This window comes from Gopherus flavomarginatus, chromosome 5 (genome assembly GCF_025201925.1).
Source record: "Gopherus flavomarginatus isolate rGopFla2 chromosome 5, rGopFla2.mat.asm, whole genome shotgun sequence".
Classification (NCBI taxonomy): Eukaryota; Metazoa; Chordata; order Testudines; family Testudinidae; genus Gopherus; species Gopherus flavomarginatus.
In genome coordinates, this window is record NC_066621.1 from 21,395,508 (window position 1) to 21,414,382 (window position 18,875).

Here is an 18,875-nt window from a genome sequence, read left to right on the forward strand (position 1 = left end):
GTTTTTAGGTGTTTTTCTACCCTTTAAAAAACAGCAACAACAACTATATTTTTAGCCAGAACGCTTTTTTAAAATGAAAAGTTTAAATATTTCCTTTCAAAATGTCCAAAATGAAATGTTTCTAAATGAATCAGTAAGGCTACCACCTCTGAGGTACAAATCCCAGGACATCCAGGATGGTCCTGAGCCCATAAAAGAGGACAGCTGGCAGTGTGCCCTGAGTACTCTTACACATCTCCCAGGGCAGCCACCTCAAAAGAGGGACAATAGGTGCAACCCTAAGAATTGGACCTCAGGGAATTATTCCCGCTTTACCCCAGGGGGAGTGAGACAGGAATCAGGGCCGATGGTGTGACTCCTGATGTAAACTGGGATGAATGAGAGCAGTGGGGCCTGCTGATTCCTGTGGGTGTATGTGTGGTTGCGGGGGAGCAGCTCCTCTTGCTCCAGAATTAATGCTCCAATGTAATTCTGTTGCTTTTAGTGTTAAAGCATAAGGAAGCAATGCTGGTACGAGGCACAGCCTGGTGAATCAGAGATGTGACAGATCTGTTAGAGGGCACATTAGCTAGCTAGTTAAATTCAAACACTGCAGCTCTTGTGTGAAGATCAGTTTGACAGACATAACTGGTCCATGTTAAGGTGCGTCATGTGGCTGGCATGATTGCTGCTGTTTCTGGACCAGAGAGGGAGGGATGTTTTAGGTGAAAATTCAGCAAACAGGCAGGCACAAAACGGGAATTTCTCAGCATACATTGCGTCCGGCCCCTGGGAAACCATGCATGGTAGGAAAAGGTGCAAGCTTTCTTCTTTAGCACTACCACCTACTGCCAGCAGTGGCTAGAATTGCACTCTGTTCTCCCATGAGAACAGGGTGTACTCCCAAGAGTGCAAGCCTCCGCAAGGAGTGGGGAAGGAAGAAGGCTAGGCTAGGCTAGGGTAGAGCTGGCCATCTGCAGAAGGAAGCACACACTGCACCACCTTCGGGACTGGTGTAGAGTCCCCACTTCCCTGCCTTGCAGAGAGTAAATGCTTTACAAATACGTATCTGGAGAGGTGAGTAAATAGCACAAAGGTCACAAAGGCACAGATGGGGTAACATGGTGAGTCAGTGGCAGAGCCAAGATTAGAGTTCAGGGGGTGAAATCCTGGACCCTGGAAGTCAGCAGAAGTTTTGATGTTGATCTCAGTAAAGCCAGTATTTCACCTAGTATCTCCCGGCTCCCAGGCCCAGCCCCACAAACGGACTTACATGCCAAACTTCCTGACAAGGGTGGGGCTTAGGACACATCCCTTTCCTCAGCATCTCCCATTGGATAGCTGAGATAACTCCACGGATAGCATCCATAGGCGCCTGTCTCTCCTCATGTGTTGTATAGGAATCCTGGATAGCTAACTCAGGATTTGTGGATTGCACTGGGTGGCTAGGCACCTAAAAGCCAGACCTTGCATCTCCTTAGTCCCTTTGTGGATTTGCCCGCCCCCACTCCCATCCAGAGCTTTCTTCAACATGAGCCTCTTCCTTTTCCAAGATGTAGCTGGTAGCAAGTGCTACTCTGAATGCACCTCTTCTGAGGCCTGGTCCACACTACACAGTTAAATCGATTTAAACAGCGTTAAATCGATTTAACGCTGTACTCATCCACACTACAAGGCACTTTAAATTGATTTTAAGGGCTCTTAAAATCAATTTCTGTACTCCTCCCCAACGAGAGGACTAACCCTAAAATTGATATTGCTATATCAATTTAGGATTAGTGTGGACGGAAATCGAAGTTATTGGTCTCATTCTTTTACTGTAGCTACCCAGAGTGCACCGCTCCGGAAATCGATGGTAGCCTAGGACCATGGACGCACACCACCGAATTAATGTGCCCTAGTGTGGACGCATAAAATCAATTTTATAATATCGGTTTTATAAAACCGGTTTTAGTAATTTCGATTTTATGCTGTAGTGTAGACGTAGCCTGAGAGTCAATCAGTGCAGCTGGTTTCAAAGAACGCTTCCTTATTTCCAAGAATCCGGTTTGACCTGGGGGTCTGGGAAGCCCCAGTGAAAATCAGGAGAGGTTCAACAGGCAGCCCTGTGAAATGTCAGCATGTGACACTCTCACCAAAGGCTTATCTTCCCTGGAAATGTTACCTCCATTTTATTGATTGCCAGTCTGGATACTCTGCAGAAGTTTGTTTCAGGTGATACATATTTGTGGTTTACCTGGCCTGGGTTGATCCCTAGGGTAAAGAACACAGTTTGTTTGTAGCCCTGATCAAATGTGTGCAAATTATCCACAACTGGTCTTCACAGATGTGTTGCATGTCCTGAGTTAACTGGCAATTGGTTAATTTATGCTAAAAGCTCCAGCATCCCTCAGCAGCGTTTCCTCAGGAAAAATCAATTGCCCAGGACATTGTTCACCAGGGACTGTTCTAAAGCCCAAGGTAGAGACCCCTCATTACCTCTGTTAGCATATAATGGAGGAGAAAGAGAGAGTCCCAAGAAAACAAGTAACCCTTTCTTTATTATATAGCACTCTAAGCCAGTCATTTCTGCAGATGGATCAGCAGTGGCATGTATGCAGCCGGGCACATCTGCACCACATCTGGGTCTCGTCTGGAGTACAAATCTATCCAGATATCAGGTGGGTCTGTGGCAGATATACACTCTGCAGCCTATGCAGAGAGGACTCCACTAATGCTTCTCTGTTCGGCTCCAGGAACTGGAAAGGAGGGTATAAAATTTAGGAGCTCGACCTGTGGTGAATAAAGTGGGGGTACTCTGGCATGGCATTCTGATTATGCAGAAGGTAATTAAATGGGTGAGCAGAGAACAGTTGTTCCTGTCAGAGGTGTCCTCTTAGTTCCCCAGGCACTAACAAAACAACAAACCTTTTGCTGAGGAAATGTGTTTCCTCTGATCTAGCGGCCTGGCATTGTAGTTGGCCCCCTCGGTGCTGTTCCTGTTTGATCTCATGACAAAGGGCATAGGATGTTTGCTGTGCTGCTGCTTATAGATGTCACCGTGGCTGTTTTATGTTCCAAGCGGCCAACTCAAGGGTGAAAAGAGACAGATACCTTCTGCCTGTCTAATGCCCAGTGACAAAGTGAACGATGAGTGATGGGATGAGAGAAGCAAGCGCCTTTATGGGTGATTCTAGCAAGTCTGCAGTAGTGTTGTAGGATAAGAGGCCAAAGGCCTATTGGCTTTAATTACCCAAGAAGTGCAATAAACTCTCCTAAAATGCACTGCCTGGAGTATCTCACTGGGATGATGGACTGGGAGTTACTTAGAAACTGAACAAGGATGTTTAGGGCTTGATCAGTTGTGGTGCTCAGTAGGAGGTGCAAGACCATACTGCCGGGGAAGCAATGGGTGAGGTCATAGGCTAAACACCAAGGCTGGGGTTGCCTCCAAGAGCTCAGCAGAGCAGGGACATGTTGGGTGCTGAGCACTCTTAAACGTCTGGCTCCACTGTGGGTGCTGATCACATGAAAATCTGTGCCCAGGTGCAATGTCTGCACTGAGGGATAACAAATCAGCACTTACTCCCCTATGCTCCTGGGGAGAAAAGAGGTGGGTGTGGCTAGGGAAAAAAGGGTGGGTGGGGGTGTGGCTGGGGAGAAAAGGGATGGGTGTGGGTGTGGCCAGGGAGAAGGGGGGTGGGGTATGGGTGTGGCCATGGAGAAAAGGGGTGGGGTATGAGTGTGGCTAGGAAGAAAAGGGGTGGGGTGGGAGGGTGGCTGGGACAGGATTAAGCAGAGTCCTCATCCCGCTAATGAGAGCTCTGTGCTCCCTTTCAGCCCCACTCTTATGGCAGCTGGGTCTCAGCATCTCATAGATGAAGATTCAGGGAGGCCCTGCACTCCAAGTCCTCCTCATCCATGTTTACCTCATGTTGATACCCTCTGCACCAGGCAGCTTCAGTCCCTTTCTGGGCTTTGCAGCCAAGGGTAGGGCATCCCTGATGGCCACTCGGGATGTTCCAGCCCTTTTTCCTTCTGCTTCTCAACCAAGGATGAAAATACAAAGGTGAGAGGTACAATTTAGCCCCCATGACAGTGTAGGGGAATGCGCAAGAACCAGTCTCCTCTTTTGAGCAGGGATCAGGCTCCATCCTCTCACCACAGGGCCCCCATTACCAAACTAACGGAACACCTCATACTCCTTAAAGTATTTATCCTCATTGGGCAGTGCTGTTATCCCCATTTTACAGATGGGGGACTGAGGCACAGAGAGACCAAGGGCCAGATTGCTAAAGGAATTTAGGTGCCCACCTCCCACTGATTTCAATGGGAGTTAGGTGCCTAAAGACCTTTAAAAATCTAGCCCCAAGTGACTTACCCAGCCTCCTGCAGGAAAGCTTGTGGTAGAGCAAGAAATTGAAGCCAGGTATCCTATGTCCCCGCCTATTGCCTGAACTGCTGGGCAGTCCTTCCTGACCTCGCATTCCGGGTAAATACGGCACCCGGAACCCCACTATCTGCACCGGCCAATTTCACTCCCAAGGTCTGAATTCCTGATGGGAGAATTCCTTGATGCTGACTCCCTGAATAACCTGAGCCAGATCAAGCTGGCAGTGGCACGCAGACTGTTGGGGCAGCGTGTGAGCATGTTAGCTTACATCCGGGGCTGTAGCCACCACTTGTTCCTGCCCTCTGAATCTGCACGCTCTAAACAATAGTGAAAGGTACTAGGGGAAAATAAGGGGATGGTGCAGGGAACTGGGACTGGGCTCTGGACCCTTCACCTCTGGTTATTACTGGATGCCTATTGAACAAAGTGGCATCTGGTGCTGGTGCAAAACCAATGTTGCCAGCCATGCACCAACCATTCCCCTTTAGCTCTGATGTTGGAGTGAGAAGGAGGTCTGACCAGATTATGCTGCAGTTCAGCAGCTCCAGCTGGCATCCAGCCACTTTAGGTTATTGCTAGCCAGTGTAAATTAGAGCAGACACTAGGCTGCTCTAAACTGTTCTGGAATAGGGTTGACACAGAAGAGGCCATGAGGATGGCTCTCCCCACAAACATCTTGCATCCAGTAAGATCTCAGTGGAGGAAAGCGATTGCTCTGTGATGTTTGGGGAGGGGGGATTTGGGGAAGTATCTATACTTTTGGACACTTCCCCATTATTCAGTATGAGCTCTTGGCTTTTCATTTGCACCCAGAGCTAAACAGAAGAAGCAACAAAGAGTTGGGGGCCGGGAGCACCACCAACTGACAGCTGCTATAAACAATGTTTCGCACCAGGGAGAAATGATCTTGCAGAACAAACCAGCCAGGTGGCCCCTCTGTAAGATGAAACTAACTTACTCCACTGCGCTACTTTATTAAATAAGTGAGGACCACTCATGCCCATAACAATAATGGATGGAGCTGTTTGAACATGGTCTCAAATGCGGCATTGGTTCTGCAGTGAGGTTTGGGCCTGTTCAGAAACACTTTGGTCACTGTGACAGATGAAGGGCTCAGGAAAGGACTCTTCAGGAATATCTGTCTTTGTCCTGGTGCGCCACTTACTATTTTTAAGCTGAGCTGCCTCGTGGTTATCATTGTTGAATGATGATGGATAGCCACAGAGAAATCTCCCTTCCTGCTGAATCAGACAAAGGGCAAATTCCCCAGGAGACGTCTCAAAGGCGAGTTCTCCTGGAGGAAAGGTATGAAGCTTGCTTCTCCTTTCATCCTCCCTACGTACTGGTGGATCTCCAGCTACTCCTGATTTACACCAGAGTGATTGAGCAAGCGGGGAATTAGTCCCAATGCCATTACGCCTGATTTACATTAGGATGAATGAGGGGAAATCAGGCTCTTTTTAATAAGTATATGACATCAGTCCCCAATCAGGTCTTAATTGACACCCATTGTACGCATCTTTTCTCTTCTACATGTGACTCAATCTTACAAGACCATATGGTCTGATTCAGAGCCCAATGAAATCGATAGAAAGACACGTGGACCCAGATCCACAAAAGTGCTTAGGTGTCTAAGTCCCAGTTTTGGCTCCACTGTGATCCACAAAACTGCTAAAACTGCTAAAACTCACTGGGTACCTAAGTTTTCAGGGTGACAGTTCCTTTGGTGCCTACGTTTCTGCCTTAGGGCATGTCCACTGCTGCCTCCCTTTAGATGGGTCCTAAACCCGCAGCCATCCGCAGCCTGAAAAGTCTTTCAAAGTTTTTCAAATCCACACAGTAAAACGCTTTCATTTAGCGGCTAACAAATCTAGGCAAGCGGTAAACCCGTTGGTCGGTTTCGTCTCAATCAAGCAATTTAGCAGGCACGTTGCATAGACTTTGCAGTTTATTGGCTGATTTCAGTTGAAATGGTTGCATAAAGTGAATTACAACAAGCCCCAAACCACTAAAGACTCACAGCTGGCCTTAGAAAACAGAGGGAAGATTTAGATTGTAAGTACTTAGAGCAGAGGCTTTCTGCTTGTTTGGTGTTTGTCCAGCACCTGGCACAATGGGGTCCTGGTCCACCACTGGTCCACCACAGGGAATCCTAGATGCTACCACAATACAAATAATACTGATAGCCAGGATCTCAAAATAGTAAAGCCATAGAAGGTGTTTGATTCACTCCAGGATAGATGTCCTCCAACCTATGGACTCCTTAACTGCAGCAGTGAAAACTGTGCAGAAAGCAGATGTGGAGACCCTTATTTGAGCAACTTAACAGTTCCTCCAGACGTGGCCAGTTATCTCATTCAAGGAAACACAGGGCCAAGTTCAGAATCTCGTTAGCAAAATTGATGCGATGACAGAGGGAGATGGATGATTTATCATCTGCCGAGATATGATTGCTGGCCTGGATGAACTAAAAACTCTGACCTTCAAAGCAAATAGCATAAATAACAGGGGCATGGGACCATGAATGAAGCCCTGAAGCAAACACCGTCAATCCTTCAGTGAGCAAAGCCAACAAAACCAAATTGAGCCTACTGAGGATAATGAGAATGGAGACAAGAGACAGCAGTCCTGGAAACTCCTGTAAAAAGATGCCCACCCCACCCCCAACCAAGGCCAACGGCATCAAATGTACTTGGCAAGAAGAAGAGGCTGCAGGAGGTGGCAACCAGCTGCAGCTCCCCATTTGGTTGATGTGATCTGTCTCTCTCCACGCCATTGTCTGAACCTGACTGACCTTGGCTGATGCAGCTATTATGCAGACACAGGGACTGGCACTGACTAAACCCCTCACAATCCCATTTGCTCCTGTTCCAGAGTTGGCTGGCTCCCATGCGGCTTGCTGGGAGATTCACAGGGCTGCAGGACGCAAGGGAAGAAAACTCTACCAGATATTCAACCAGCTACGATTGCAACCGGGTGACAGTGTAACGCAACAGACACAAGGGGCCAGATCCCCAGAATGTGGTGCAAATCGGTGTCAATATCTTGATTTGGATGAAGCTCCAGTGATTTACACCTGCTAGGGATATGACCCCACAGCTGCCGAAACCAGAGAATGGAAGAGACACTGAGGATTCCTTTTGTAGCTCATGGTCACTTCCACAGAGGCAGTGTGGTCTAGTGGGCAGAGCACTGGCTTGGGAGTCAGGAACCATAGGCCTATTCCAGACTCTGTCACTGACTGCTTGGATAAGTTGACTCCCCACTCTGTGCCTCATTTTCCCCCTCCCCCCACACCATAGCACGGGGCAATGATACTGCCTCACGCTGAAACCACATTGTGATCTACTAGTGAAGCGGGTTCCAATAGGTGCGAGGCTGTAATGAATCGCATCCAGCAGTGCAAAATATCTACTCCACGGAGTATAGCCACTGTAAGAGGCATCCCAGGAGTGCAATGGGCTAGTAACTAATTACAGGAAGACAGTTCTGCTGTTGGGTAGGGGCAGATTTGCCAGGGAGAAGGATAGCTCAGTGGTTTGAGCATTGGCCTGCTAAACCCAGGGTTGTGAGCTCAAGCCTTGAGGGGGCCATTTTTAGGGATCGGGGGCAAAAATCTGTCTGGGGATTGGTCCTGCTTTGAGCAGGGGGTGGGACTAGATGACCTCCTGAGGTCCCTTCCAACCCTGACATTCTATGAAAATATATGGGCCAGGTTCTTGGCTGGTGTAAACTGGCATAGCTCCACTGCAACCAATGGAGTTATGGTGATTTACACCACCTGAGGATCTGGCCCCATAAGTTCACCTAAGAGAAATAGACCCAGATAGTTGATGAGAGGTAGATCATCACACTCTGAGGGTTTGTCTCAGAATTGAGCCGGGAAGTTCAGTTAGCAACCTAAGCTTTCTCTCCCTCCATGGCTATGTGCTGGCAGGTGGGGCTAGGGGCTTAGCACAGTTCCTAGGTGTCCCCACCAACTGAACCACTCCTGCAGCTGACATTGATTCAGAGCTTTGTTGTCAACCTCAGCAGAGAGGCCAAAGATCAAATGGGCTACGGAGACTGAAGTGTGTGTGCCCATTGCTGGAGAGAGGTCCCTCACTTCAGTCAGTGTTGAAGTACATTGGCAGGAGGGTGCATGAGAAGGAAATACTTTTTTAAAACAATGTGTTGTTTGGCTTGTGGAACTCACTGCCACAAGATAGCAGGGAGGCCAAGAGCTTCATCGACTTGGAAAAGGATTGGATATTTAGATCTGAATACTTATATGGCTAATACTTATATGTTGGTATTTAGGTGGATGATAAGAATATTCAGAGTTAGGAGAGTAAGATTAAAAAACACAAGAGGTTTGGAAGGGCTATAAACCCTCTTGCTTCAATGAGGGTCAGGAGGAAACTTCCCTTGGGGTAAGTTAGCCCAGCACTGTCTAATGAAGGGTTCCTGGAACTTTCCTTTGAAGCAGCAGGTGCTGGCTCCTATTGGAGACAGGATCCTCATGGGCTCGATGGACCCTGGTCTGATCTTGATAGTCCCCATGTTCATACTGATCTGGCACTGCTAGTACTTGCCCTGTGGTTAAACGTAAGGCCGTCAGTCAGTGATCACCTGGTACCTTCCACCGCCACTGAATTCAAATGGTCACCTGGCCACAGAGGCATATGAAGGTGGGAGCATGTGAGATGCTGTGTAACCATCCTGCCTCTGTAGCATTCTATTTCCAAGATACAGTTATGCAACTGCTGTGCATCCTGGAACCAATCATGCAGGATAAGGTGCACGATGATGCTGGATACCGTGGGTGCATGATGAGAAGCATGAGGGCTCCCCACACCCCCTTCCCTGAGAGTATCTAGCTGCCCTTCCTGGTGAGCGTGATATAGCTTTCAGAAAACATTCACTGCTGGCTAATGAAGCCGCATAATTACATCATCAGCCAGGTTCCTAATAGGCATTTGAGAAGGGCGGTGGAGATTTTATCCTGCTGCCTTTGGACAGATTGCAAAAGACTAATAAAAATCTGCATTTAAGGGACAAAGAGAGCTCAGGGCAACCAACACGCCTGGCAGGATATGTTAACCACCAGCTAAATCAATAGGCATTTGAGGACATGCAAGGCTCCCCCTCCTTCTCTTCTTGTGTACAAGGAGGGGTTCTCATGGGTGAATCTCGCAGCTTTGGCTGGCATCTAGTGGGGAGTCTTAGTATTGTCTTATGAATAAGCAGAGCAGGCTGGGAGCTGTTCTATATCAATAATGGGCCAGATCCTCAGCTGGTGTAAATCAGTGCAGCCCTGTTGATTTCAGTGTGGACACTGGTTCACACTAGCTGTGCTGGTCCTGCATTCTCTACCAGTTTAGGTTTACACATGATTCTGATTTACTTTGTTTCTGTTATGTGGGTATAAGTATGTGTGGCTGAGTAGTTTTGGAGGAACTTGTTGTCAGCCTGGGATGCGGTAGGTGTTCCCAGCTGCAATGGGAAAGCTTGAAAGATCTCCAACAGCTACGTGACTAGAAATGGAGCATGCACAGCTCGAAATACTCAATGAGGAGGTCAGAATCCCCATTGGTGTTGCCAAACACCTTCCTGTAGGTGTGAAGAAGGATTGGTCGACCTGGAGATGTTTAAATCTCCTCCAGCCAAGAACTGGCAGGTCAAGAGTCCGCATGCAGAAATGGGGCTATTCCAAACACATGTGATTATGGTGAAACACAAACCATGCAATATCTGCTGGTCTGCCAGCTGCTGGAGGAACCACACACCATGGAAGATCTTGCCAGGGCTACAGACCCTCTGGGCCGTATCATGTACCCAACACTGGAAAAAATTATGATTGTGATGGAAGGACATAGAATCATAGAATATCAGGTTGGAAGGGACCTCAGGAAGTCATCTAGTCCAAACCCCTGCTCAAAGCAGGACCAATCCCCAACTAAACCATCCCAGCCAGGGCTTTGTCGAACCAGGCCTTAAAAACCTCTAAGGAAGAAGATTCCACCATACGAGAAGAAGCAGCCTATGATGTAATAAATAGGTGACACACAGGCATGCTGGGAAGAACCTGGATTTATCTCTCGAACCCAGTAACCTCCTATGGATCAGAGTTACAAAGGGTTGATAATGCCCATGGTCCATAATGGTGATCAGTATTCACTGACTCCAGTAGCTGCTAACACATCTTCTCAACAGCACCAGCTGACAGCGTTGCTACAGTGAAATGTGCAAAACTACAGCCAAATCCCAGTGACAGCAAACTGCAGGTAGCAATTGGGAGACAGATAGCATATCTGGGAGCCATATGGGAGTGATTGCACCACAATGTGATGGAGGAGAGATTGGAACACAGAGGTGCTTGCTACTCCAGCATCTGAAACAGGGCAGAGTGGGACTGATTCCCACAAATGATCACCACAGTCAAAACCACATCTCATCAGAACCAGACAAACACAATAAGGAACAACGGTGATTAGACCAAAGGGACTGAGCGTCTGGATTCTAGAATTCTGTCCCTGACTCTGCGTGGCCTTGATGCAGTCCCCGCGCCACTCCATGCCTCAGTTTTCCCACTGTGTAAAATGCGAATGACAGTGCTGACTCTCCTTTGTAAAGTGCTTTGATAGCTGCATGGTCAGGAATGGACAATACTAGGCACAGGGGATTGGATCCCATGCACAATATGTAGCCTCCTCCTATTTAGTTTGGACATACATGAGATGACTGTTTTTGTTTTTGTTTTTGTTTTTTACTCTTATCAGCATGGCCAAGCCCAAGCATTCAAAAATCATCATTCAAGCTCCCGAAAAAATCATGAGATTAAAAAAAACCAAAAACCTCCCCTCACATCTGGGGACCTTTTGGTTTCTGTGCTTTAGGGTGTACTTGGGACATGGGTTCAAAGTTTTTCCCTGCAAGCAGGAGGGCTAGAAATAAATTTATTTTTTTAATGAAAGCTGAGAGTTTCCTGGATCCACCTGACGCCAGGAGCTGGTGCATTAAGAAGTATGCCAATATTGCAAGATTCACCATTGCAAGACTTGCTCAGCATGGCATGCCAAGACACTCTCACTAAACTGCATTATAATGCATCCAGAACCACCACCTTCTCAGACTCATTTTCTTGCCCTTGAAAGCATCACTGTTAGAAACAGAATAATTTAAGAGTTCCTGAAGGGCCTTACTTCATTGCAGCCTATGTGGGTATCACAGAACCTGTGAAGTGTGCTTGTGTGTGTTTGCACACCTGTATGTGCACATCCATCACTGTTCACTGCATCGCATGTGCCAGGCCTGCCCAAGTGCTCATCGGTTTGTATTGCCTTGGCCTCCTGGTAGCTGGAAGCTTGAAACGAGGACATGGGCAAAGATTTTCAAAAGCTATTCCTGATTTTGAGGAGTTTTTGTTTTGTTTTTTTTTGTGTGCTCACCTGGAGACTCACTAAAGGGGCTGGATAATGCAGGAAGTGCTGAGCCAGGAAATCCAGCCCCTTTAAGAAGTCTCAAGTTGGGCTCCAAAAATCGAGTCACTCAAAGTCATTTTTGTAGTGACTCTCTGCTGCTGAGAGCTGCTACCAGATCCCCTTCGTTGGTAGCTCCGGTGTTGAGGCCTGTGTCTGAGGATCTAGAAGATAGTCGGCGTTCATCCCCAGTGCTGTATGCTGGGCAGGTGATGATCAGTGTCCAGGCAAGGCATATGACACAACTCAGTACAAAAGGAGAGGAAAGTAAGCAGGGGTGGTCACTATTTATGGGCATGCCACATTCTGGAGACTGATGACAGGCACTCGTACTACCCAGTGCTGTGACGTCTGGCTGCCCAGGCCAGTTGGTCCCTTTGCTTTTCTGCTTCTCTGAGACGGCAGCAGTGAGTAATTGCTGTCCTTGAGTGAGTTGTCCGGCATCTCTGTTTCTCAAGTGCCCATTGAACACTGCATGTGTGTGCCTTGGGGGATGATGGATGGAGGTCAGGGAAGAATGTCCATGCATGGAGGGTTCCGAGAAAGGGGATATAATGGGACTCATCAATAACTGAGCATGTGTGTGTGCCCATTGAGGCCAGGGTAACCACTTTTGTAAATTGACTTTATGGATGGTTATAAGGGAAGATGGATTTTCTCTTCAAGAAGAGTCTTGCCTAGTGGTTAGACCATAGGCGTGGACTCAAAAGGCCTGGCTTGGCCAAAGGCCTACTGGGTGACCTTGGGCAAGTCATTGCCCCTCTCGGTGCCTCAGTTTCCCTGTCCATAAAATGGGGATAATGATGCCAACCTGGTTTGTACAGTGCTTTGGGATCTGCTGATGCCGAGCTCGGTATTATTATTTTCTAGCTCTAGCTATGAATCTTCTATCATCAAGCACATAACCTCAGTGCTTATTTTGTAACATAACTGCAGTTTCCCCCGGTGGTCGCTAGGTGGTGCTCCAAGACAAGCAATGGCCTTGCGAGTGCTTTGCTAACATTGATTCCCATAGAGGTGAAGGCCCAGTTTACAGAGTCGAGATGAGGAATCCGATCCTGTTCTGGGCGTTTGCTCTTGGTGCTCTGGCTTGGGCTAGTCTCCGGATCCTGACCTCCCCAAAGCTCCACGCTGTGATGGGCCCATCGCAGGTGCTGGGAATGCAGCTCAGTACATGCACTAATACAACACAACTGGCTTTTGAGTGGACTTTGACCCAGAGGAAAGGCTCAGTCCCACAAATTAGGGGTTAGCCCACAAATTAGGGGCTTCCCCTCTCTCCCCCCAATTGCTGTGCACCCCAGTCACTGATCTCCCTTCACACACACTTTGGAGTCCTTACACTTGGCCACCTCTGTCCAGGACTGGTGCTAGTGTTTTTAGCACCCTAGGCCCATGGCCATTTCGCAGCCCCGCGCACTGGTTCGCGGCTCCAGTGGAGCTGCCACAGCCGTGCCTGCGGGAGGTCCCCCAGAGCCGTGGGAGCAGCGGATCGTCTGCAGGCACGACTGCGGCAGGTCCACCGGAGCTGCCTGCCGCCCCCCGCCCGCAAAAGGCCGCCCCCCAATAATCCTGGCGCCCTAGGCCGCCTAAATGGAAGCGCCAGCCCTTCCTCCGTCCCTCCCCAGACAGCTCCCTCGCTTAGCTCCTGCCACTTCCTAATACTCCATTTTTCCAAGGGAGTTGCCAAGGCCATGGATCCCACAGAACACACCCCAGGAGGAGAAGGTGATACACAGCATGCTAGGCAGAGGATGTACACTGGGGCCAGCATGGGCTGGAGCAAAGCTCTGTTAATTTTCCCCATGAGCCTTCCTTTTTCCCAGTCAAACAGAGCCTTTGTATGTCCCCTTGGCCACCCCCAGCTGCTCTTCTCTTCTTTCTTGTCCTGTTAACGCATCTGCTGATCCATGAAAAGCCCTGCAGCACAGTGCTCCAGCAAGCATCTTACCATGTTCAGCATTTGCACCATGTGTCCTCTGTGCATCCTATTTACATCATTTGCTACCCAGCTCACATCCTTTTAAGGTACAGACCTGCAGTGACTTGATCTGTAGCCTACTGCCCTGCTGTTGTTAACCTTTGGCTGCCACCTGCATCACGCATCCAGTCCCTGCTATTCATTCTGCAGCAGGATTGCTCTAGCTTTAAATCTGGCCAGGCCCATGCTGAAGGACAAAAATGTGGGGCGGCATCTTGGCTCTGCAGCGACGTTACTATACTGCTGTTAAAGCCACCTTCGCTGCTTGAGCCCCTCTCTCCATCTGGATCCTGCAATTGGAGTCACGCTGGCAGGCTCTTGCTGGCTTCAATACACAAAGGTCCACCTGCCTGGATCCGGCAGGATCGGAGCCCTAGCTGGCCACCACAGGGGAGTGCCTGGGCTCAGTTTATATCTGTCCTAAAGAAGAGGAAGCATTATGATCAAAGCCACTTGCTATGACCTTTTTGGCTCCAGACGCCCCCTCAAACCAATTAGCATTTAAAATAATCTGTCCAAATTAGGTATAACCAAGAGAGTAATAAAGGGGAAGGTTACATAAATTCCTTAAATTTCTTCCCCTCAAGCAAAATACACTGACTCAGAGGTGGCCAAAAATGATGAAATGCTGCAATAGGCCAGTTTTGACCCTCGGAAGTGAGATCTCGGGCCTAACGGGCCCTGGATTTCTATACTCCTTGGGCAGCTGGGAAGCAAAATGGAAATACTTTCTATTTCTCAAAGTCCTTCCATTTGAATTTAATCCAAGCACTAAAAGATTGAGCCACACAGCCCCTTCCTGTGAGGATGGGAAGGGTCATGCTTATTTACAGATGGGGAAACTGAGGCATAGAATGATGGAGTGACTTGGCTGATGACATGCGTCCAATGTGTAGCAAAGCTTGGAGTAAACCCCAGATCTCCAGCGTCCTAAGATGCTGCCTCGACCACAGGATCACCTTTTCCCACTGAGCAAGGGTCATAGAAAAGTTCCTTTCTCACAGATGAGCGAAGGCTCTTTCACATTTTTTCCAGTGGCTTCAGCTCACCTTGTGGGACGAGTTGCCCTGGGTTTCCTCCTTTGAGCACCAGGCAAGATCCCTTTTAGGGCCCCATTCTGGTTGGGAATAACCCACACAGGAGAGAGTTTCAGCTTATGGAGCTTCCTCCACTGGTGTATGGACCTGTATGTGGAGGTGATGAGAGGGGGTTGTCCCATTTCAGAAGAAGCCAAGGGCTGCATTCTCTTAACTTGTAGCTCTTGGGAGTTCCCGGTACTGTCAACCCCGGGTGTACAAAAATCATGATGTGGGCCTGAAAAGATCATGAGATTGGCTTAAACATCACGAGATTTCTTTCATTTTAAATGAATAAATTTGCCTGCTAGTTTCAGTGTCTTTAGCTCACACTTGGGTCACGTTTCAAGCTTTCACACACAACCATGAGAGGTAGAAACTTACTTTTTCTTATTAAATGAAAGCTGTGGGTCTCACATAATTATATGACTCCAGGAGCTGGGACTTGATGGAAAACCCCAAATATCAGACTATAAAATCATGAGAGTCAACAACGCTGGGATCCACAAGTGGCAAGGGTCACAATAAATTATTGTTTGCCATTTTATAGAAAGAGAAAAATTATTTTGCTGGTCCAGGAAAGAGGTCCCTTAGCGAAAGAGTTCTCAGATACTATGCTGATGAGTGCTGTATCAGTACTTTGCTGATTGATAAACAGCATGCTAGGATCAAGGGTGGTTGTAGATAAAGAACAAAAAAAGGAGAATGAAGAGAACAAAGGATGGGGAGAAAGTGTCTCACAAAGCTGTATAGGGCTAATCTCTGATATTTCTCACCATCTCGTGGCAGCCCATAGCGTATCACCCATACATAAGGGTTAGAAAGGTTAGATTTTTATCAGTCAATGTTAGTGAACGTCTGTTTCACCATCCACATACAAACTGACACACAAACAAAAATCCCACTGATAATCATCTACATTTACAGGCTGGCAAAGTAAAAAAAAAAAAAAATGCTGCTCGAGAATTTATTAGAGTTTGACTTAAGGATATTTACTTTGTATATTCTGACGTGTGATGTTAACAGTTTGTGTCTTAATGGTTACAAAGGTTGAATCTCAATAATTATTTAATGTCAGTCGATGTTCTCTGACCCCCCTATAACTGCTTACAACTGTGGAAACTGAAATCAGTAAAAATCTTTCAATGGCTTAAAAATCAGCATTGATATTATCTGTCACCATTTATAGACCATATATAACAAAATCAAATTCGTCCCAGCCTACCCATCATGCTATGCTGTCGTTCTCTGTTTCCGAACTTTTCTGTACCAGGGCTAGAAATAGCTGGGTTATTAATAGTTAGAGGCTTGTTGCTAGTTTTCACTCTAAGGTCTCTTCCTCTTTATCACAGAGGAAGTCTGCTGGTCTCTGAGAATGAACAGGGCCCCTAGAACAAGCCCAAGACTACATTTCATTAATTCATGGGGTTGATTCCTTGACAAATGAGGGAGCAACAGTCTGGGCTTGTCACTTAAAGGCAGACCTGAGTGTCAGGAGGGAAAGCCGAGGGCCTGGCTGCCCAGTCAATCCCCTCATGACCAAATGAACCAAAACAGGAGTTCCCCTAATTTCTTTCCCTTTTTCACATAAAACCACATTTTTTTTGTGGTCTGAAATGTGCTGACACCATCTGCTGAGGAAGCATGCGAAGATCTGAAGGCATCTATGCTTTAAGACTCTCTCCCCATATGCATTTTCCAAGCACTTCCACCAAACCAATATTAATGGTGTCAGAGTATGTCTACATTATATTGTAAACTTGGGTCACCTGATCGGGGGGCCCATCGGTGGGCTGGAAGTGCTGGAGAAGGGAAGGGGGCTGATGGGGGGCTGCCGGTGGGTGCTCATCCCTGGAGCACCCACAAAGTCGGCGTCTATGCCCTCAGACTCAGTGACTTTCATACTCAGGCCTGAATGAAGTGCACTCAGTGCAGGATCCAAACTGAGGAGGCAGTATGCTGTCTTGGCACTCCTCTGATCCCTGGATTTCCTGGGGACAGCTCTAAACCCCAGGGGATGTTAGATCAGCCTCAGGCCTGCCCTAACTTCCACTCATGTTAATAGGCTCACAGGGAGTTCTTAAAGTATCTGGGGGCCACCAGACTCCAGCTATGCTCTGGCCACATCTCTGCCTCCAAACACACCTCCGATACAGAGGGAGGGGAGGCCAGGCAGGGAAGGCGTGACACCAGCTATATTCCGCCTATGGATTTCCCCATGCCAAAGGCATTGATGTCCAAATAGGGCCACTTTACAGGCTCCAAAGCAGTACCAAGAAGTTACAGGTTGCAAAGTGAAGTGCTTACAACTCTGGAAAGCCAAAGTTAAGGCTGGTCACACAACCTTGGCCCTGCCCTTTTGAGCCTGTGCATTACAATAGTTTTTATGGACACAAATGCACATTATTAGAGCTGATTCCACCGAAATGCTTTTCCATGGAAAAGTACATTCCATCGAAATCAAAATATCTTGTGAAAACAGTTCAGTTGCAATGCTTCCCCCCCACCAATGAAAACATTCAAAATTAAAGTAAATTGTTCCTTTCCTTTCGTGCTGCAATTTTCAGTTTGCTTCGGCTTTCTAACATTCAAAGATTTCCTTTAAACTTGGTCACTAAACAACAGAGAGTTTTTGAAAATCTTAAAAAGCTGTAGCCTATTGGTGGACACAAGAGAAAAATCTCTTATTATCTACTGCAGTGGCTCTCAACCTTTCCAGACTACTGTACGCCTTTCAGGAGGCTAATTTGTCTTGCGTATCCCCCAGTTTCATCTCTCTTAAAAACAACTTGCTTCCAAAATCAGACACTAAAATATTAAAGAGTCACAGCAGGTTATTACTGAAAAAAATTGCTGATGTTCTCATTTTTACCACATCATTATAAAATAAATCCACTGGAATATAAATATTGTACTTACATTTCAGAATATACTATATGGAGTGGTATAAACGAATCAGTGTCTGTATGAAATTTTAGTCTGTACTGACTTCGCTAGTGTTTTTTATGTAGCCTGTTGTAAAACTAGGCAAATATCTAGATGAGTTGATTTACCCCCTGCACGACCTCTGCGCACCCCCACGGGTACATGTACCCCTGGCTGAGACCCACCGATCTACTGTACCATGAGATAGATAGAGGGCTAGCTACTGTACAGAGAGATTAGTAGGCAGAGTTCATGTAATGAATGTTTCTAAAAGAAGATTCCAGTATTTGCAGAAGTAAATGAGGCAATTTCTGCCTCATATAAGCCAGTGGCAGCAGTTTGAAGTTCCTTCATCTTTGGAACCGATGACATATTAACACATCCCAGCAACACCATGAGAAGCAGGTCCAGGTGCTTTTTCTGGGGTGAGTACGACACCCAGGGCCAGAGGCCTGGGGAAGGGGAAAACATTTTCGCTGATCTGTAGGACAATATTTAAAGGTTGTTTTCTCCAGGAATTTTATTGTGTGAAAATTGTTTTTTTTTTAAATCACACTCAATTTTTGATTTTAGGATTACTATAAAATTAGTCTGTTTCTGGGGCTAAAATCTTTTTTGGACCAAAATCTATTTGTCTGTCATCATATGGGACATCTATCTATCTTTCTATCTACATATCCGTCTATAATGACTTAGTCTATTGGTCCATCTGCCTGTCTACTTAGCATCATCATATGAGACATAGTCTTTTCTCCCTCTATCAGGCTATCTGTCGAGTGGTTAGAAATGAATTCAAGAGATTCTCAGATTGGGTCATTTATAATATGTATTTTATTTACGTTTTTCTAGTCTATAAGGTTATTATAATGTGTTCATCTCCATAGTATCTGATCACCTTTCGGTAGTTCATTAAGCAATGCAACTAACATCTGATTCATAATAGCATTGTCTTCCGGCCCCCTCAGCTTGTCAATTACACCAGTTTATACTAGACCCAATTACACCCTTGTAACAGCTTGTGTAACTGACACCTCCTGTTGTGTTAGTGAATATCAGGCTGATTTAACTGATGTCCTGCTCAT

The 18,875-nt window shown here is 47.0% G+C and overlaps 1 protein-coding gene across 5 annotated transcripts in view; it reads left to right on the forward strand.

Annotated features, from left to right (window-relative positions):
* The window catches only part of LOC127052467 (adhesion G protein-coupled receptor E2-like), a 227,137-nt gene that overhangs the window by 186,210 nt on the left and 22,052 nt on the right, over positions 1-18,875 (forward strand). For 3 of the 5 annotated variants that reach the window (XM_050956160.1, XM_050956162.1, XM_050956163.1), the window contains exon 1: positions 18,167-18,218. The exons of 1 other annotated variant lie outside the window; for it this stretch is intronic. In XM_050956160.1, the coding sequence (XP_050812117.1) occupies positions 18,188-18,218 (31 nt within the window). In that variant the 5' untranslated portion in view covers positions 18,167-18,187. Of the gene's footprint in view, positions 1-18,166; positions 18,219-18,875 lie in introns of those variants that run through there. One more of the 5 variants, XM_050956161.1, reaches the window with a different exon arrangement.